Source organism: Salvelinus alpinus, chromosome 28 (genome assembly GCF_045679555.1).
Source record: "Salvelinus alpinus chromosome 28, SLU_Salpinus.1, whole genome shotgun sequence".
Classification (NCBI taxonomy): domain Eukaryota; kingdom Metazoa; phylum Chordata; class Actinopteri; order Salmoniformes; family Salmonidae; genus Salvelinus; species Salvelinus alpinus.
This window is the reverse complement of record NC_092113.1, coordinates 41,693,017-41,716,811: the sequence shown is the minus strand read 5'-3', so window position 1 is coordinate 41,716,811 and position 23,795 is coordinate 41,693,017. Positions and strand designations below refer to the sequence as shown.

Sequence of the window (23,795 nt, the reverse complement as noted above, 5' to 3'; positions counted from 1 at the left end):
TGGATATACAGCTCAATACTGATATACATCACAGGACCATGGATATACAGCTCAATACTGATATACATCACAGGACCATGGATATACAGCTCAATACTGATATACAACACAGGACCATGGATATACAGCTCAATACTGATATACAACACAGGACCATGGATATACAGCTCAATACTGATATACAACACAGGACCATGGATATACAGCTCAATACTGATATACAACACAGGACCATGGATATACAGCTCAATACTGATATACAACACAGGACCATGGATATACAGCTCAATACTAACACACAGGACCATGGATATACAGCTCAATACTGATATACAACACAGGACCATGGATATACAGCTCAATACTGATATACATCACAGGACCATGGATATACAGCTCAATACTGATATACAACACAGGACCATGGATATACAGCTCAATACTGATATACATCACAGGACTATGGATATACAGCTCAATACTGATATACATCACAGGACCATGGATATACAGCTCAATACTGATATACAACACAGGACCATGGATATACAGCTCAATACTGATATACAACACAGGACCATGGATATACAGCTCAATACTGATATACATCACAGGACCATGGATATACAGCTCAATACTGATATACAACACAGGACCATGGATATACAGCTCAATACTGATATACAACACAGGACCATGGATATACAGCTCAATACTGATATACATCACAGGACCATGGATATACAGCTCAATACTGATATACAACACAGGACCATGGATATACAGCTCAATACTGATATACAACACAGGACCATGGATATACAGCTCAATACTGATATACAACACAGGACCATGGATATACAGCTCAATACTGATATACAACACAGGACCATGGATATACAGCTCAATACTGATATACAACACAGGACCATGGATATACAGCTCAATACTGATATACAACACAGGACCATGGATATACAGCTCAATACTAACACACAGGACCATGGATATACAGCTCAATACTGATATACAACACAGGACCATGGATATACAGCTCAATACTGACATACAACACAGGACTATGGATATACAGCTCATTACTGATATACAACACAGGACCATGGATATACAGCTCAATACTGATATACATCACAGGACCATGGATATACAGCTCAATACTGATATACAACACAGGACCATGGATATACAGCTCAATACTGATATACATCACAGGACTATGGATATACAGCTCAATACTGATATACATCACAGGACCATGGATATACAGCTCAATACTGATATACAACACAGGACCATGGATATACAGCTCAATACTGATATACAACACAGGACCATGGATATACAGCTCAATACTGACATACAACACAGGACCATGGATATACAGCTCAATACTGATATACAACACAGGACCATGGATATACAGCTCAATACTGATATACAACACAGGACTATGGATATACAGCTCAATACTGATATACAACACAGGACCATGGATATACAGCTCAATACTGATATACAACACAGGACCATGTATATACAGCTCAATACTGATATACATCACAGGACCATGGATATACAGCTCAATACTGATATACATCACAGGACCATGGATATACAGCTCAATACTGATATACAACACAGGACCATGGATATACAGCTCAATACTGATATACAACACAGGACCATGGATATACAGCTCAATACTGATATACAACACAGGACCATGGATATACAGCTCAATACTGATATACAACACAGGACCATGGATATACAGCTCAATACTAACACACAGGACCATGGATATACAGCTCAATACTGATATACAACACAGGACCATGGATATACAGCTCAATACTGACATACAACACAGGACTATGGATATACAGCTCATTACTGATATACATCACAGGACCATGGATATACAGCTCAATACTGACATACAACACAGGACTATGGATATACAGCTCATTACTGATATACAACACAGGACCATGGATATACAGCTCAATACTGATATACATCACAGGACCATGGATATACAGCTCAATACTGATATACAACACAGGACCATGGATATACAGCTCAATACTGATATACATCACAGGACTATGGATATACAGCTCAATACTGATATACATCACAGGACCATGGATATACAGCTCAATACTGATATACAACACAGGACCATGGATATACAGCTCAATACTGATATACAACACAGGACCATGGATATACAGCTCAATACTGACATACAACACAGGACCATGGATATACAGCTCAATACTGATATACATCACAGGACTATGGATATACAGCTCAATACTGATATACATCACAGGACCATGGATATACAGCTCAATACTGATATACAACACAGGACCATGGATATACAGCTCAATACTGATATACAACACAGGACCATGGATATACAGCTCAATACTGATATACAACACAGGACCATGGATATACAGCTCAATACTGACACAACACACAGGACCATGGATATACAGCTCAATACTGACACACAACACAGGACCATGGATATACAGCTCAATACTGACACACAACACAGGACCATGGATATACAGCTCAATACTGACAAACAACACAGGACCATGGATATACAGCTCAATACTGATATACATCACAGGACTATGGATATACAGCTCAATACTGATATAAAACACAGGACCATGGATATACAGCTCAATACTAACACAACATACAGGACCATGGATATACAGCTCAATACTGATATACAACACAGGACCATGGATATACAGCTCAATACTAATATACAACACAGGACCATGGATATACAGCTCAATACTGATATAAAACACAGGACCATGGATATACAGCTCAATACTGATATACAACACAGGACCATGGATATACAGCTCAATACTGACACAACACACAGGACCATGGATATACAGCTCAATACTGATATACAAGACAAGACCATGGATATACAGCTCAATACTGATATACAACACAGGACCATGGATATACAGCTCAATACTAACACACAGGACCATGGATATACAGCTCAATACTAACACAACACACAGGACCATGGATATACAGCTCAATACTGATATACAAGACAGGACCATGGATATACAGCTCAATACTAACACACAGGACCATGGATATACTGACTCAGGAATCAGGACCGCTTGTATGTTGAGTGAATTGTTTCTGGAATGAATTCTGTTTTGGAATTACAATAAAAGTTCATAAATGTTGTCACACAAACTCAGTTTGTCTTTCCCGTCAGTGTGTGGCTGTAGCAGCGTGGGTTCTCTCCCAGAGGGCTGTGATGTGTCTGGACGGTGTGTGTGTCGTCCGGAGTTCCAGGGGCCGCGATGTGAGCAGTGTAGATCAGGCTTCCACTCCTACCCCAACTGCCAAGGTACTGACCGCTGACCGGCCCACAGACCACACTCATCAACTACACACACCATATCTACACACACACCAGACACCAGAATAAAACACACCCCAACTACACACACCCCAACTACACACACCCCAACTACACACACCCCAACTACACACACCCCAACTACACACACCACAACTACACACACCCCAACTACACACACCCCAACTACACACACCCCAACTACACACACTCCAACTACACACACCCCAACTACACACACCCCAACTACACACACTCCAACTACACACACCCCAACTACACACACCCAACTACAGACACCACAACTACAGACACCACAACTACACACACCCCAACTACACACACCCCAACTACACACACCCCAACTACACCCCCCCCCCAACTACACACACCCCAACTACACACACCCCAACTACACACACCCCAACTACACACACCACAACTACACACACCCCAACTACACACCCCCCAACTACACACACCCCAACTACAGACACCACAACTACAGACACCACAACTACAGACACCACAACTGCACACACCACAACTACACACACCCCAACTACACACACCCCAACTACACACACCCCAACTACAGACACCACAACTACAGGCACCACAACTACACACACCACAACTACACACACCCCAACTACAGACACCACAACTACAGACACCACAACTACAGACACCACAACTACAGACACCACAACTACACACACCACAACTACAGACACCACAACCACAGACACCACAACTACAAACACCACAACTACACATACCAGACACCACAAAACACACCACATTTCAGTAATTTTGTAGAGGTGTCTGAACTCTCTACCAAAACAGTTTGGTGATGTTTGAGACTACATTGCAGTCGTAGACAGAAGACAAATCACCTTACATCTTAAATAACTCATTATTATTTGTCGACCGGTCAGTCTGCTCAGTTGGTGATTAGCGACTGAGCAGAATTACTGCTTTCGAACACGGCCACTATCTAATGTTGTTACTTCCTGTTTACCCAGTGTGCACCTGTGATCCTCGCACCTCCCTGGGCTCTAGCTGCAGTGTGTCAGGCCACTGCCACTGCAGACCCAACTACAGCGGCGCCGCCTGTGACCAGTGTGCTCCTGGTTTCTACGGCTTCCCCAGCTGCACACGTAAGTTGTCAGAGTTCAGACGACATCTCAAAGCCTGATTGATTGTTAAAATCAGATTGCTTCAATATCTAAAAGTAATTTCTAAATATGTCCAAGGCACTTTCTTAAACGATGGGTGGCCGGCTGCGCTGTATGTATTTATTATCCTGTCTAATCTGTCACGTGTTGTTATGTATTTATTATCCTGTCTAATCTGTCACGTGTTGGTATGTATTTATTATCCTGTCTAATCTGTCACGTGTTGGTATGTATTTATTATCCTGTATAATCTGTCACGTGTTGGTATGTATTTATTATCCTGTCTAATCTGTCACGTGTTGGTATGTATTTATTATCCTGTATAATCTGTCACGTGTTGGTATGTATTTATTATCCTGTCTAATCTGTCACGTGTTGGTATGTATTTATTATCCTGTCTAATCTGTCAGATGCTGTTATGTATTTATTATCCTGTCTAATCTGTCACGTGTTGGTATGTACAGTATTTATTTTCCTGTCTACTCTGTCTTGTGTTATGTATTTATTATACTGTCTAATCTGTCACGTGTTCTGTATTTAATTTCCTGTCTAATCTGTCACGTGTTGCTATGTACAGTATTTATTATCCTGTCTAATCTGTCACGTGTTATGTATTTACTATCCTGTCCAATCTGTCACGTGTTGGTATGTATTTATTATCCTGTCTAGTCTGTCACATGTTGTTATGTATTTATTATCCTGTCTAATCTGTCAGGTGCTGTTATGTATTTATTATCCTGTCTAGTCTGTCACATGTTGTTATGTATTTATTATCCTGTCTAATCTGTCAGGTGCTGTTATGTATTTATTATCCTGTCTAATCTGTCACGTGCTGTTATGCATTTATTATCCTGTCTAATCTGTCACATGTTATGCATTTGTTATCCTGTCTAATCTGTCATGTTTTATGTATGTATTACCCTGTCTAATCTGTCACGTGTTGATATGTATTTATTACCCTGTCTAACCTGTCACGTGTTGTTATGTATTTATTATCCTGTCTAGTCTGTCACTAAATTCAAGTCTGAATCTAGCTAAATGCTAGCTGGCTCCTGTCTCCCCAGCTACTATGCTAATGTGTTAATATCTCTCTCCTGTCTCCACATCTATTATGCTAATGTGTTAATATCTCTCTCCTGTCTCCACATCTATTATGCTAATGTGTTAATATCTCTCTCCTGTCTCCACATCTATTATGCTAATGTGTTAATATCTCTCTCCTGTCTCCCCAGCTACTATGCTAATGTGTTAATATCTCTCTCCTGCCCCCCAGCTACTATGCTAATGTGTTAATATCTCTCTCCTGTCTCCCCAGCTACTATACTAATGTGTTAATATCTCTCTCCTGTCTCCACATCTACTATGCTAATGTGTTAATATCTCTCTCCTGTCTCCCCAGCTACTATGCTAATGTGTTAATATCTCTCTCCTGTCTCCAGCTACTATGCTAATGTGTTAATATCTCTCTCCTGTCTCCCCAGCTACTATACTAATGTGTCTCTCTCCTCCCTCAGCTTGTCAGTGCTCCGCTGAGGGCACCAGGTTCAGTAGCTGTGACCAGGTGAGTGGTCAGTGTACCTGTCTACCCAACGCCGTGGGACAGAGGTGTGACACCTGCAGCTCTGGAACCTACGGATTCCCTCTCTGCCAAGGTAGGTAACCTCCTATGGACTTGATCATTAATTCAATCGATCAATCGATCAATTAATCCAACAATAGAGCTTTATTATCCCTCAATGACAAATTAATTCAGTCCCTTTGCTCATATAATACACACATACATTCAGGATCCATCTCGATTTCCCCCTGTATATAGCCTCCACATTGACTCTGTACCGTAATACCCTGTATATAGCCTCCACATGGACTCTGTACCGTAACACCCTGTATATAGCCTCCACATTGACTCTGTACCGTAATACCCTGTATATAGCCTCCACATTGACTCTGTACCGTAATACCCTGTATATAGCCTCCACATGGACTCTGTACCGCAATACCCTGTATATAACCTCCACATTGACTCTGTACCGTAATACCCTGTATATAGCCTCCACATTGACTCTGTACCGTAATACCCTGTATATAGCCTCCACATTGACTCTGTACCGTAACACCCTGTATATAGCCTCCACATTGACTCTGTACCGTAATACCCTGTATATAGCCTCCACATTGACTCTGTACCGTAACACCCTGTATATAGCCTCCACATTGACTCTGTACCGTAATACCCTGTATATAGCCTCCACATTGACTCTGTACCGTAATACCCTGTATATAGCCTCCACATTGACTCTGTACCGTAATACCCTGTATATAGCCTCCACATTGACTCTGTACCGTAACCCCCTGTATATAGCCACCACATTGACTCTGTACCGTAACACCCTGTATATAGCCTCCACATTGACTCTGTACCGTAACACCCTGTATATAGCCACCACATTGACTCTGTACCGTAATACCCTGTATATAGCCTCCACATTGACTCTGTACCGTAACACCCTGTATATAGCCTCCACATTGACTCTGTACCGTAATACCCTGTATATAGCCTCCACATTGACTCTGTACCGTAACACCCTGTATATAGCCTCCACATTGACTCTGTACCAGTACCCCCTGTATATAGCTTCCACATTGACTCTGTACCGTAACACCCTGTATATAGCCTCCACATGGACTCTGTACCGTAACACCCTGTATATAGCCTCCACATTGACTCTGTACCGTAATACCCTGTATATAGCCTCCACATTGACTCTGTACCGTAACACCCTGTATATAGCCTCCACATTGACTCTGTACCGTAACACCCTGTATATAGCCTCCACATTGACTCTGTACCGGTACCCCCTGTATATAGCCTCCACATTGACTCTGTACCGTAATACCCTGTATATAGCCTCCACATGGACTCTGTACCGTAATACCCTGTATATAGCCTCCACATGGACTCTGTACCGTAACACCCTTTATATAGCCTCCACATTGACTCGGTACCGGTACCCCCTGTATATAGCCTCCACATTGACTCTGTACCGTAACACCCTGTATATAGCCTCCACATTGACTCTGTACCGTAACACCCTGTATATAGCCTCCACATTGACTCTGTACCGTAACACCCTGTATATAGCCTCCACATTGACTCTGTACCGTAATACCCTGTATATAGCCTCCACATGGACTCTGTACCGGTACCCCCTGTATATAGCCTCCACATTGACTCTGTACCGTAATACCCTGTATATAGCCTCCACATGGACTCTGTACCGTAACACCCTGTATATAGCCTCCACTTTGACTCTGTACTGGTACCCCCTGTATATAGCCTCCACATTGACTCTGTACCGGTACCCCCTGTATATAGCCTCCACATTGACTCTGTACCGGTACCCCCTGTATATAGCCTCCACATTGACTCTGTACCGTAACCCCCTGTATATAGCCTCCACATTGACTCTGTACCGTAATACCCTGTATATAGCCTCCACATTGACTCTGTACCGGTACCCCCTGTATATAGCCTCCACATTGACTCTGTACCGTAACACCCTGTATATAGCCTCCACATTGACTCTGTACCGTAATACCCTGTATATAGCCTCCACATTGACTCTGTACCGTAACACCCTGTATATAGGCTCCACATTGACTCTGTACCGGTACCCCCTGTATATAGCCTCCACATTGACTCTGTACCGTAACACCCTGTATATAGCCTCCACATTGACTCTGTACCGTAATACCCTGTATATAGCCTCCACATTGACTCTGTACCGTAATACCCTGTATATAGCCTCCACATGGACTCTGTACCGTAATACCCTGTATATAGCCTCCACATTGACTCTGTACCGGTACCCCCTGTATATAGCCTCCACATTGACTCTGTACCGGTACCCCCTGTATATAGCCTCCACATTGACTCTGTACCGTAATACCCTGTATATAGCCTCCACATTGACTCAGTACCGTATGACCCTGTATATAGCCTCCACATTGACTCTGTACCGTAATACCCTGTATATAGCCTCCACATTGACTCTGTACCGTAATACCCTGTATATAGCCTCCACATTGACTCTGTACCGGTACCCCCTGTATATAGCCTCCACATTGACTCTGTACCGTAATACCCTGTATATAGCCTCCACATTGACTCAGTACCGTATGACCCTGTATATAGCCTCCACATTGACTCTGTACCGTAATACCCTGTATATAGCCTCCACATTGACTCTGTACCGGTACCACCCTGTATATAGCCTCCACATTGACTCTGTACCGTAATACCCTGTATATAGCCTCCACATTGACTCTGTACCGTAATACCCTGTATATAGCCTCCACATTGACTCTGTACCGTAATACCCTGTATATAGCCTCCACATGGACTCTGTACCGTAATACCCTGTATATAGCCTCCACATTGACTCTGTACCGTAATACCCTGTATATAGCCTCCACATGGACTCTGTACCGTAATACCCTGTATATAGCCTCCACATGGACTCTGTACCGTAATACCCTGTATATAGCCTCCACATTGACTCTGTACCGGTACCCCCTGTATATAGCCTCCACATTGACTCTGTACCGTAACACCCTGTATATAGCCTCCACATTGACTCTGTACCGTAATACCCTGTATATAGTCTCCACATTGACTCTGTACCGGTACCCCCTGTATATAGCCTCCACATTGACTCTGTACCGTAACACCCTGTATATAGCCTCCACATTGACTCTGTACCGGTACCCCCTGTATATAGCCTCCACATTGACTCTGTACCGGTACCCCCTGTATATAGCCTCCACATTGACTCTGTACCGTAACCCCCTGTATATAGCCTCCACATTGACCCTGTACCGTAATACCCTGTATATAGCCTCCACATTGACCCTGTACCAGTACCCCCTGTATATAGCCTCCACATCTGTACCGGTACATTGACTCTGTACCGGTACCCCATGTATATAGCCTCCACATTGACTCTGTACCGTAACACCCTGTATATAGCCTCCACATTGACTCTGTACCGTAATACCCTGTATATAGCCTCCACATTGACTCTGTACCGTAATACCCTGTATATAGCCTCCACATGGACTTTGTACCGTAATACCCTGTATATAGCCTCCACGTTGACTCTGTACCGGTACCCCCTGTATATAGCCTCCACATTGACTCTGTACCGTAATACCCTGTATATAGCCTCCACATTGACTCTGTACCGTAATACCCTGTATATAGCCTCCACATTGACTCTGTACCGGTACCCCCTGTATATAGCCTCCACATTGACTCTGTACCGTAATACCCTGTATATAGCCTCCACATTGACTCAGTACCGTATGACCCTGTATATAGCCTCCACATTGACTCTGTACCGTAATACCCTGTATATAGCCTCCACATTGACTCTGTACCGGTACCCCCTGTATATAGCCTCCACATTGACTCTGTACCGTAATACCCTGTATATAGCCTCCACATTGACTCTGTACCGTAATACCCTGTATATAGCCTCCACATTGACTCTGTACCGTAATACCCTGTATATAGCCTCCACATGGACTCTGTACCGTAATACCCTGTATATAGCCTCCACATTGACTCTGTACCGTAATACCCTGTATATAGCCTCCACATTGACTCTCTACCGTAATACCCTGTATATAGCCTCCACATTGACTCTGTACCGTAATACCCTGTATATAGCCTCCACATGGACTCTGTACCGTAATACCCTGTATATAGCCTCCACATTGACTCTGTACCGGTACCCCCTGTATATAGCCTCCACATTGACTCTGTACCGTAACACCCTGTATATAGCCTCCACATTGACTCTGTACCGTAATACCCTGTATATAGTCTCCACATTGACTCTGTACCGGTACCCCCTGTATATAGCCTCCACATTGACTCTGTACCGTAACACCCTGTATATAGCCTCCACATTGACTCTGTACCGGTACCCCCTGTATATAGCCTCCACATTGACTCTGTACCAGTACCCCCTGTATATAGCCTCCACATTGACTCTGTACCGTAACCCCCTGTATATAGCCTCCACATTGACCCTGTACCGTAATACCCTGTATATAGCCTCCACATTGACCCTGTACCAGTACCCCCTGTATATAGCCTCCACATTGACTCTGTACCGTAACACCCTGTATATAGCCTCCACATTGTCTCTGTAACGGTACCCCCTGTATATAGCCTCCACATTGACTCTGTACTGTAATACCCTGTATATAGCCTCCACATTGACCCTGTACCAGTACCCCCTGTATATAGCCTCCACATTGACTCTGTACCGTAACACCCTGTATATAGCCTCCACATTGTCTCTGTACCGGTACCCCCTGTATATAGCCTCCACATTGTCTCTGTACCGGTACCTCCTGTATATAGCCTCCACATTGACTCTGTACCGTAATACCCTGTATATAGCCTCCACATTGACTCTGTACCGTAATACCCTGTATATAGCCTCCACATTGACTCTGTACCGTAATACCCTGTATATAGCCTCCACATGGACTCTGTACCGTAATACCCTGTATATAGCCTCCACATTGACTCTGTACCGGTACCCCCTGTATATAGCCTCCACATTGACTCTGTACCGTAACACCCTGTATATAGCCTCCACATTGACTCTGTACCGTAATACCCTGTATATAGTCTCCACATTGACTCTGTACCGGTACCCCCTGTATATAGCCTCCACATTGACTCTGTACCGTAACACCCTGTATATAGCCTCCACATTGACTCTGTACCGGTACCCCCTGTATATAGCCTCCACATTGACTCTGTACCAGTACCCCCTGTATATAGCCTCCACATTGACTCTGTACCGTAACCCCCTGTATATAGCCTCCACATTGACCCTGTACCGTAATACCCTGTATATAGCCTCCACATTGACCCTGTACCAGTACCCCCTGTATATAGCCTCCACATTGACTCTGTACCGTAACACCCTGTATATAGCCTCCACATTGTCTCTGTAACGGTACCCCCTGTATATAGCCTCCACATTGACTCTGTACCGTAATACCCTGTATATAGCCTCCACATTGACCCTGTACCAGTACCCCCTGTATATAGCCTCCACATTGACTCTGTACCGTAACACCCTGTATATAGCCTCCACATTGTCTCTGTACCGGTACCCCCTGTATATAGCCTCCACATTGTCTCTGTACCGGTACCTCCTGTATATAGCCTCCACATTGACTCTGTACCGGTAAACCCTGTAAATAGCCTCCACATTGACTCGGTACCGGTACCCCCTGTATATAGCCTCCACATTGACTCGGTACCGGTACCCCCTGTATATAGCCTCCACATTGACTCGGTACCGGTACCCCCTGTATATAGCCTCCACATTGACTCGGTACCGGTACCCCCTGTATATAGCCTCCACATTGACCCTGTACCGTAACACCCTGTATATAGCCTCCACATTGACTCGGTACCGTAATACCCTGTATATAGCCTCCACATTGACTCGGTACCGGTACCCCCTGTATATAGCCTCCACATTGACTCGGTACCGGTACCCCCTGTATATAGCCTCCACATTGACCCTGTACCGTAATACCCTGTATATAGCCTCCACATTGACTCGGTACCGGTACCCCCTGTATATAGCCTCCACATTGACTCGGTACCGGTACCCCCTGTATATAGCCTCCACATTGACTCTGTACCGTAACACCCTGTATATAGCCTCCACATTGACTCGGTACCGGTACCCCCTGTATATAGCCTCCACACTGACTCGGTACCGGTACCCCCTGTATATAGCCTCCACATTGACTCGGTACCGGTACCCCCTGTATATAGCCTCCACATTGACCCTGTACCGTAATACCCTGTATATAGCCTCCACATTGACTCTGTACCGGTACCCCCTGTATATAGCCTCCACATTGACTCGGTACCGGTACCCCCTGTATATAGCCTCCACATTGACTCTGTACCGTAACACCCTGTATATAGCCTCCACATTGACTCGGTAAGGTCTACACCTGTTGTATTCGGCATTTCACTGTAAGGTCTACACCTGTTGTATTCAGCATTTCACTGTAAGGTCTACACCTGTTGTATTCAGCATTTCACTGTAAGGTCTACTACACCTGTTGTATTCAGCATTTCACTGTAAGGTCTACTACACCTGTTGTATTCAGCATTTCACTGTAAGGTCTACACCTGTTGTATTCGGCGCATGTGACTAATAACATTTGATTTGAATCTCCCAATCCATTGTCCATCTATAAGGAAAGATAAAATAATGAATATTTTACTAAACTATTTTGTTTCTTGTATTTTACTAAACTATTTGTTTCCTGTATTTTACTAAACTATTTGTTTCCTGTATTTTACTAAACTATTTATTTCCTGTATTTTACTAAACTATTTGTTTCCTGCATTTTACTAAACTATTTGTTTCCTGTATTTTACTATACTATTTATTTCCTGTATTTTACTAAACTATTTGTTTCCTGTATTTTACTAAACTATTTATTTCCTGTATTTTACTAAACTATTTGTTTCCTGTATTTTACTATACTATCTATTTCCTGTATTTTACAAAACTTTTTGTTTCCTGTATTTTACAAAACTTTTTGTTTCTTGTATTTTACTAAACTATTTGTTTCTTTCTGTGCTCTGCAGCTGATACATGTAACCCAGCCGGTTCTGTACAGAACAAGGTCCTGCCAACCGTTGGCTCCTGTGAGTGTCTTCTCTACGTGGAGGGAGTGGCCTGTGACAGGTGTAAACCTCTGTTCTGGAACCTGTCACCTGACACCGTCTATGGATGCTCCAGTAAGACACAACTTTACCCTTTAAGTCAGGGGTGGGCAACTCCAGTCCTCCAGCGCCTGATTGGTGTCACACTTTCCCCCCTCCCATCTCTAGCAAACACAGCTGATTAATCAAATTGCATTCTAAACTAAAGATCGTGATTAGGTGATTATTGGAGTCAGGTGTGTTAGCTGGGTGCTGGGGCAAAACTGTGACACCAATCAGGCCCTTCGAGGACTGGAATTGCCCCCCCTGCTTTAAATGTCATCAAAAGGAGGCATTGTATTGGTTATTGTGAGGTTTACCTGTTTCATATGCCTATGGCAGTCCAATAGTGAAATAAATGTTCTGTGTGTTCCTCCTTCTCTCAGACTGTGATTGCAACGTTGAAGGAACGATGGCTGGTGTGGCAGAGTGTGCTCAGGTGAGAAGTGGGCTTATGCCTCCCGGGTGGCGCAGTGGTCTAGGGCACTGCATCGCAGCGCTAGCTGTGCCACCAGAGACTCTGGGTTCGCGCCCAGGCTCTGTCGCGACCGGGAGGTCCGTGGGGCGACGCACAATTGGCCTAGCGTCGTCCGGGTTAGAGAGGGTTTGGCCAGTAGGGATATTGCGCACCAGCAACTCCTGTGGCGGGCCGGGCGCAGTGCGCACTAACCAAGGGGGTCAGGTGCACGTGTTTCCTCCAACACATTGGTGCGGCTGGCTTCCGGGTTGGAGGCGTGCTGTGTTAAGAAGCAGTGCGGCTTGGTTGGGTTGTGTTTCGGAGGACGCATGGCTTTCGACCTTCGTCTCTCCCGAGCCCGTACGGGAGTTGTAGCGATGAGACAAGATAGTAACTACTAACAATTGGATACCACGAAATTGGGGAGAAAAAGGGGGTAAAATGTATTTTAAAAAATTTAAAAAAAGAGAAGTGGGCTTATTACAAACAACATGGATGTACAGTCATTTAGCAAATAATATGGTTTAGCAGTAAAGATGGGGTTTTCTCAGTGATTCAATACTCTTTGGAATGGACATAACACTGGCTAGCACTACTAGTGTAATAATAATAATAATAATAATAATAAAAATAGTAATACTTATAATAATTATAATTATAATTATTATTATTGTAAAACTTGTCATAATTATAATAATAATTATAATAATAAAAATAATAATAATTATTATTATAATAATAATGCTTATAATTATATAAAAATAAATAATCATAATTATAATAATATTTATTATTATAATAATAATAATATTAATGATAATAATTGAACAACATCTCCTCTCTATTTCTGTGTTTCAGAGTAACGGCCAGTGTCACTGTAAGCCCAACGCGTGTGGTGGCACCTGCTCCGTGTGTAAAGATGGATTCTTCAACCTGCGGAGTGACAGCTTCTTCGGCTGTCAAGGTAAGCCTAATGGAACCAGTAGGAACCAGTAGGAATCAGCAACCCAACATCTTAACCATTAGATCAAGAGGACATCCTCTTGGTTCGAGGGCAACAGTTGGGTTTTACATGTCTCAAGAAAGGCTACTTCCCGCAAATATATATATATATATATATATATATATATATATATATATATATAAGAGTGTGATTCCAAATCTCCTCTGCTACAATAACACTTTAACACTGTTGTACGAGGACTTAAGTTATAGAGATGTGATAATTGTGTACAGCAGTATATCAAGTCCTCTAGATGTGTTGGTGTGTAGGTTACAGGTTGTACTGCAGTATATCAGGATGTGTTGGATGTGTTGGTGTGTATGTTGTAGGTTGTACTGCAGTATATCAGTATATCAGGATGTGTTGGTGTGTATGTTACAGGTTGTACTGCAGTATATCAGTATATCAGGATGTGTTGGTGTGTAGGTTACAGGTTGTACTGCAGTATATCAGTATATCAGGATGTGTTGGTGTGTAGGTTACAGGTTGTACTGCAGTATATCAGTATATCAGGATGTGTTGGTGTGTAGGTTACAGGTTGTACTGCAGTATATCAGTATATCAGGATGTGTTGGTGTGTATGTTACAGGTTGTACTGCAGTATATCAGGATGTGTTGGTGTGTATGTTGTAGGTTGTACTGCAGTATATCAGGATGTGTTGGTGTGTATGTTGTAGGTTGTACTACAGTATATCAGTATATCAGGATGTGTTGGTGTGTATGTTACAGGTTGTACTGCAGTATATCAGGATGTGTTGGTTTGTACGTTGCAGGTTGTCAGTGTGACATTGGAGGATCAACGGGACAGTCCTGCGGGGAGAGGAACGGGAGATGTCGCTGCAGACCCAACGTAGAGGGACCCAAGTGTAACAGGTGAGGGAAAAATGGTGTAAAAACCTTCACTTTGCATCACGCAATCAAAATAAAAAGATTTCCCAATCACTTTTTTTTCTCTCCAGATAGCTGTTTTAACTCAAACCCCTTGAGAAACAACACACAGTATCCATCTGAAGGCCTGCAGAATCTTATTTTAAAGACCGAAGTATTAAAACCATTAAAACAATTTAAAACCTTTGTCCTAGGCCTCGTCCGGACCACTACTTTCCAGACCTCCACCACCTGAAGTTTGAGATAGAGGAGGGTACCATGCTGGACGGGCGGCCGGTGCGTTTCGGCTATAACCCCGTGGAATTTGAACGGTTCAGCTGGAGAGGGTACGCTCAGATGTCCCCAATACAGGTTAGTCTTCTCTACCAGACACATGTACTCTATATTAACAGGTAGTGTACATATAGCCTAAATACACTCGGTGGCCAGTTTATTAGGTACACCACCCTGTTCACGAAAATGGTTCGCTCCTACAGACAGTGAGTCACGTGGCCGTGGCTTGCTATATGAAGCAGGCAGACAGGCATCCAGTTACCGTGTTTGATTGAACATTAGAATGGGTCAAACTAGTGACCTAAGCGACTGAGTGAGGAATGATCGTCGGTACCAGGCATACCGGATCCAGTAACTCAGAAACAGCCGGCCTCCTGGGCACGAGATCACCAACAATGGACAATTAAAGGTGGAAAAACGTTGCCTGGTCCGACAAAATCTCGGTTCCTGTTGCGTCATGCTGATGGCAGAGTCAGAATTTGGCGTAGGCAGTATGAGTTCATGGCCCCATCCTGCCTGGTGTTAACGGTACAGGCTTGTGGTGGTGTAATGGTGCGGGGAATGTTTCCCTGGCCCACGTTAGGTCCCTTGATACCAATTGAGCACCGTTTGAACGTTTCCCGACAACTTGTAGAATCCCACGCCCCGAAGAATTCAGGCTGTTCTGGAGGCAAAGACCCATTACTATATGTACCTAATAAACTGTCCTCTGAGTGTACAGTATATCTCTATGGCTCTACACTCGACCCACACACTGGGCCAGTACTAAATATATGTTTATAGGATTCTGTCCTCCTTCTATTGCCTAAGGTCTCACTCTGGACATGCAGCTAGTGTATGTTTACAAATTATTTTTAATTTTTTTATAGTTGTATAAACAACAGTAGTAACTGAATTCCTAAAGGAATTAATTGCTTAGTCCCTACTATATAAATCCTTGGTATTATCTTAGTCCCTACTATATACATCCTTGGTATTATCTTTGTCCCTACTATATAAATCCTTGGTATTATCTTAGTCCCTACTATATACATCCTTGGTATTATCTTAGTCCCTACTATATAAATCCTTGGTATTATCTTAGTCCCTACTATATAAATCCTTGGTATTATCTTTGTCCCTACTATATAAATCCTTGGTATTATCTTAGTCCCTACTATATAAATCCTTGGTATTATCTTAGTCCCTACTATATAAATCCTTGGTATTATCTTAGTCCCTACTATATAAATCCTTGGTATTATCTTTGTCCCTACTATATAAATCCTTGGTATTATCTTAGTCCCTACTATATAAATCCTTGGTATTATCTTGGTCCCTACTATATAAATCCTTGGTATTATCTTAGTCCCTACTATATAAATCCTTGGTATTATCTTAGTCCCTACTATATAAATCCTTGGTATTATCTTAGTCCCTACTATATAAATCCTTGGTATATTTGTCCCTACTATATAAATCCTTGGTATTATCTTAGTCCCTACTATATAAATCCTTGGTATTATCTTAGTCCCTACTATATAAATCCTTGGTATTATCTTAGTCCCTACTATATAAATCCTTGGTATTATCTTAGTCCCTACTATATAAATCCTTGGTATTATCTTAGTCCCTACTATATAAATCCTTGGTATTATCTTAGTCCCTACTATATAAATCCTTGGTATTATCTTAGTCCCTACTATATAAATCCTTGGTATTATCTTAGTCCCTACTATATAAATCCTTGGTATTATCTTAGTCCCTACTATATAAATCCTTGGTATTATCTTTGTCCCTACTATATAAATCATTGGTATTATCTTAGTCCCTACTATATAAATCCTTGGTATTATCTTAGTCCCTACTATATAAATCCTTGGTATTATCTTAGTCCCTACTATATACATCCTTGGTATTATCTTAGTCCCTACTATATACATCCTTGGTATTATCTTTGTCCCTACTATATAAATCCTTGGTATTATCTTAGTCCCTACTATATACATCCTTGGTATTATCTTAGTCCCTACTATATAAATCCTTGGTATTATCTTAGTCCCTACTATATAAATCCTTGGTATTATCTTGGTCCCTACTATATAAATCCTTGGTATTATCTTTGTCCCTACTATATAAATCCTTGGTATTATCTTAGTCCCTACTATATAAATCCTTGGTATTATCTTGGTCCCTACTATATAAATCCTTGGTATTATCTTAGTCCCTACTATATAAATCCTTGGTATTATCTTGGTCCCTACTATATAAATCCTTGGTATTATCTTGGTCCCTACTATATAAATCCTTGGTATTATCTTAGTCCCTACTATATAAATCCTTGGTATTATCTTAGTCCCTACTATATAAATCCTTGGTATTATCTTAGTCCCTACTATATAAATCCTTGGTATTATCTTAGTCCCTACTATATAAATCCTTGGTATTATCTTAGTCCCTACTATATAAATCCTTGGTATTAGCTTTGTCCCTACTATATAAATCCTTGGTATTATCTTAGTCCCTACTATATAAATCCTTGGTATTATCTTAGTCCCTACTATATAAATCCTTGGTATTATCTTAGTCCCTACTATATAAATCCTTGGTATTATCTTAGTTCCTACTATAAACATCCTTGGTATTATCTTAGTCCCTACTATATAAATCCTTGGTATTATCTTAGTCCCTACTATATAAATCCTTGGTATTATCTTAGTCCCTACTATATAAATCCTTGGTATTATCTTAGTCCCTACTATATAAATCCTTGGTATTATCTTTGTCCCTACTATATACATCCTTGGTATTATCTTAGTCCCTACTATATAAATATCGTGGTATTATCTTAGTCCCTACTATATACATCCTTGGTATTATCTTAGTCCCTACTATATAAATCCTTGGTATTATCTTAGTCCCTACTATATAAATCCTTGGTATTATCTTAGTCCCTACTATATAAATCCTTGGTATTATCTTAGTCCCTACTATATAAATCCTTGGTATTATCTTAGTCCCTACTATATAAATCCTTGGTATTATCTTAGTCCCTACTATATAAATCCTTGTTATTATCTTAGTCCCTACTATATACATCCTTGGTATTATCTTAGTCCCTACTATATAAATCCTTGGTATTATCTTAGTCCCTACTATATAAATCCTTGGTATTATCTTAGTCCCTACTATATAAATCCTTGGTATTATCTTAGTCCCTACTATATAAATCCTTGGTATTATCTTAGTCCCTACTATATAAATCCTTGGTATTTTCTTTGTCCCTACTATATAAATCCTTGGTATTATCTTAGTCCCTACTATATAAATCCTTGGTATTATCTTAGTCCCTACTATATAAATCCTTGTTATTATCTTAGTCCCTACTATATAAATCCTTGGTATTATCTTTGTCCCTACTATATAAATCCTTGGTATTATCTTAGTCCCTACTATATAAATCCTTGGTATTATCTTAGTCCCTACTATATAAATCCTTGGTATTATCTTGGTCCCTACTATATAAATCCTTGGTATTATCTTTGTCCCTACTATATAAATCCTTGGTATTATCTTAGTCCCTACTATATAAATCCTTGGTATTATCTTAGTCCCTACTATATAAATCCTTGGTATTATCTTTGTCCCTACTATATAAATCCTTGGTATTATCTTAGTCCCTACTATATAAATCCTTGGTATTATCTTAGTCCCTACTATATAAATCCTTGGTATTATCTTAGTCCCTACTATATACATCCTTGGTATTATCTTTGTCCCTACTATATAAATCCTTGGTATTATCTTAGTCCCTACTATATACATCCTTGGTATTATCTTAGTCCCTACTATATACATCCTTGGTATTATCTTAATCCCTACTATATAAATCCTTGGTATTATCTTAGTCCCTACTATATAAATCCTTGGTATTATCTTAGTCCCTACTATATAAATCCTTGGTATTATCTTAGTCCCTACTATATAAATCCTTGGTATTATCTTAGTCCCTACTATATAAATCCTTGGTATTATCTTAGTCCCTACTATATAAATCCTTGGTATTATCTTAGTCCCTACTATATAAATCCTTGGTATTATCTTAGTCCCTACTATATAAATCCTTGGTATTATCTTGGTCCCTACTATATAAATCCTTGGTATTATCTTAGTCCCTACTATATAAATCCTTGGTATTATCTTAGTCCCTACTATAAACATCCTTGGTATTATCTTAGTCCCTACTATATAAATCCTTGGTATTATCTTAGTCCCTACTATATAAATCCTTGGTATTATCTTAGTCCCTACTATATAAATCCTTGGTATTATCTTAGTCCCTACTATATAAATCCTTGGTATTATCTTAGTCCCTACTATATAAATCCTTGGTATTATCTTGGTCCCTACTATATAAATCCTTGGTATTATCTTGGTCCCTACTATATAAATCCTTGGTATTATCTTAGTCCCTACTATATAAATCCTTGGTATTATCTTAGTCCCTACTATATAAATCCTTGGTATTATCTTAGTCCCTACTATATAAATCCTTGGTATTATCTTTGTCCCTACTATATAAATCCTTGGTATTATCTTAGTCCCTACTATATAAATCCTTGGTATTATCTTAGTCCCTACTATATAAATCCTTGGTATTATCTTAGTCCCTACTATATACATCCTTGGTATTATCTTAGTCCCTACTATATAAATCCTTGGTATTATCTTAGTCCCTACTATATAAATCCTTGGTATTATCTTGGTCCCTACTATATACATCCTTGGTATTATCTTAGTCCCTACTATATACATCCTTGGTATTATCTTAGTCCCTACTATATAAATCCTTGGTATTATCTTTGTCCCTACTATATAAATCCTTGTTATTATCTTAGTCCCTACTATATAAATCCTTGGTATTATCTTGGTCCCTACTATAAACATCCTTGGTATTATCTTAGTCCCTACTATATAAATCCTTGGTATTTTCTTGGTCCCTACTATATAAATCCTTGGTATTATCTTAGTGGATCCTTATTATATTGAAGTCTAAGATAATGAAATGTCTATACAAGATGTATTATTATTGTTGGCCGAGAAGTCATTCTACCCCTGCATGTGCAACCATTCCAATAGGTTTATGGTTTATCTATAGTATCCCAGCTTGCTTTATGCTTGAGTGATTGATGGCTGAAGCTAGTTTGTTTGTATTGAGGGTCTGCTAGTGTGTTTTATTGAGTGGGTGGGTGGGTGGGTGGCAGGAGGAGTGGCGGGGGTGGGTGAGTGGCGGGGGTGGGTGGCGGGTGTGGGTGGCAGGTGTGGGTGGCGGGTGTGCTCGGCATAGAGATCGATAGCGGGCACACTTGGTCCTGTTTTAAAATGGGCAACACCATTGAGGGATTTCACCATTTTTAAAGTAGCCTACTGGGTGGGACTTCCAATGGATTAAGGAAGTATCACAGGATTACATTCAGGTCAGCAGAAGGAATTACGCCCCCTACACATCCATCCTAACTTTGCAGTCTGTTGCGTTGCGCCAGATGTCATTCATTTCAATGGGGACCATTCGCAACGGAGTGGCGTTTGCAGGAATTTTTCAAACTCTGAATCATCTTCAGTCCAACCAGAATCCGTCAAAAGAACAGGAAGTTACCAAACCATAGTCCGGCCAGTGTGTCAAAAGAACAGGAAGTTACCAAACCATAGTCCGCCCAGTGTGTCAAAAGAACAGGAAGTTACCAAACCACAGTCTGGCCAGTGTGTCAATAGAACAGGAAGTTAGCTAACCACAGTCCGGCCAGAGTGTCAATAGAACAGGAAGTTACCAAACCACAGTCCAGCCAGTGTCAATATAACAGGAAGTTACCTAACCACAGTCCAGCCAGAGTGTCAATATAACAGGAAGTTACCAAACCATAGTCTGGCCAGTGTGTCAATAGAACAGGAAGTTACCTAACCACAGTCCGGCCAGAGTGTCAATATAACAGGAAGTTACCTAACCACAGTCCAGCCAGAGTGTCAATATAACAGGAAGTTACCTAACCACAGTCCAGCCAGAGTGTCAATATAACAGGAAGTTACCTAACCACAGTCTGGCCAGAGTCCGTCAATAGAACAGGAAGTTACCTAACCACCGAATGAGGTACTATAAATTAGTACTATTTTAATAGCAATGTTGAATATTATAACATTGGAGGTCAATATTTACCTCCCGTTTGAATTCGGAAAAGTTTGTGATGGTAATGATGTTTGTTTATGATGATAATTATTAGGTGCTGCTTCAGTATCTTCCACCTAGCCTAGCTTTTAGCTAGCTTTCTAACATTAGCTGCTCTGCATAAGCTAGCTTGACTTGCTATAAAGTTAGAGAAACAAGTTGACGAAAATGTAACTAAACAAAACATGTTTTATTATCACCTGAAACAATATGTTTATTCTGTCTTGAATGAAACTGTAATATTTTGCAATCTCCCAAAAATAAATGTGATTTCTGACGAGAGGCAGGCTCCCCTCCTTCTTATAAACACTACACATATCCAACCAGTAGCGGGGCAAGACTGCGTGAAAAGGTCCAAAAGTCAATTTGTGTACACAGCATTAGTCAATAAATTAAATTTCTGATAAAACATTCTAGTAGTGTAGATGGCAGTAGAAAAGAACCAAGAAGAAATGGTCTACTTTAAAATGGAGAGCCCTCAATAGCGCTGCCCATGCTGCCACATAAGCGGTCAATGGCAAAGATAGGATGTTCGCCCTCTTCCCATCTCTATGGTGCTGGACTGGTTGGCTTTGGCTGCAGTGGTGGTGGTGGTATTGGTATTAAGGAGTGGCCTTCCCTCCCTGCTTTTTCCCTTTTCTACCCCTCTCTCCTGTACCACCTTCCTTCCTCATCTCCCCTCCCACCCTCATCTCCCTTCCCTCCTTCCTCCTCTCCCCTCCCTCCTCTCCACTCCTCTCCATCCCCTCTCCTCCTCCCTCCCTCCCCCCCCCCACCCTCATCTCCCTTCACTCTCTCCTCCTCCATCCTCCCTCCTTCCTCCTCTCCTCTCCCTCTTCCTTCTCTCCCCTCCTCTCCATCCCTTCTCCTCTTCCCTCTCTCCTCCTCCATCCTCCCTCCTTCCTCCTCTTTCTTCCCTCTTCTCCCCTCCTCTCCACCCCCCTTCCTTCCCTCCTCTCCCCTCCTCTCCATCCCTTCTCCTCCTCCCTCTCCCCTCCTCTCCATCCCCCCTCCTTCCTCTCTCTCCTCTCTCCTCCTCTCCATCCCCCCTCCTTCCTCCCTCCCCCCTCCTTCCTCCCTCTCCTCTCCCCTCCTCTCCATCCCTTCTCCTCTTCCCTCTCTCCTCCTCCATCCTCCCTCCTTCCTCCTCTTTCTTCCCTCTTCTCCCCTCCTCTCCACCCCCCTTCCTTCCCTCCTCTCCCCTCCTCTCCATCCCTTCTCCTCCTCCCTCTCCCCTCCTCTCCATCCCCCCTCCTTCCTCCCTCCCCCCCTCCTTCCTCCCTCTCCTCTCCCCTCCTCTCCATCCTCCCTCTCCTCTCTCCTCCTCTCCATCCCCCCTCCTCCTCTCCATCCCCCCTCCTTCCTCCCTTCCCTCCTACCTCTCCATTTCCCTCCATGTCCTCCCGCCAGTCTAAGGTGGTGGTTCAAGTCTCGGTTAGCTCTCCGGACCTGTTTCAAATAGTCTTGCACTATGTGAACCGCGGTGGCCTGGACATGATGGGCAGGGTGTCCATCCTGG

General features: G+C 41.9%; 1 protein-coding gene across 1 annotated transcript in view; it reads left to right on the top strand.

Moving 5' to 3' along the window:
- LOC139556891 (laminin subunit alpha-5-like) overlaps window positions 1–23,795 on the top strand; it is a 195,218-nt gene that overhangs the window by 78,879 nt on the left and 92,544 nt on the right. Inside the window, exons 14-21 of the mRNA XM_071370986.1 lie at window positions 3,305–3,439; window positions 4,480–4,614; window positions 6,147–6,284; window positions 13,340–13,492; window positions 13,843–13,895; window positions 14,772–14,877; window positions 15,690–15,789; window positions 15,999–16,155. Of these exons, the coding sequence (XP_071227087.1) occupies window positions 3,305–3,439; window positions 4,480–4,614; window positions 6,147–6,284; window positions 13,340–13,492; window positions 13,843–13,895; window positions 14,772–14,877; window positions 15,690–15,789; window positions 15,999–16,155 (977 nt within the window). The remainder of the gene's footprint in view (window positions 1–3,304; window positions 3,440–4,479; window positions 4,615–6,146; window positions 6,285–13,339; window positions 13,493–13,842; window positions 13,896–14,771; window positions 14,878–15,689; window positions 15,790–15,998; window positions 16,156–23,795) is intronic.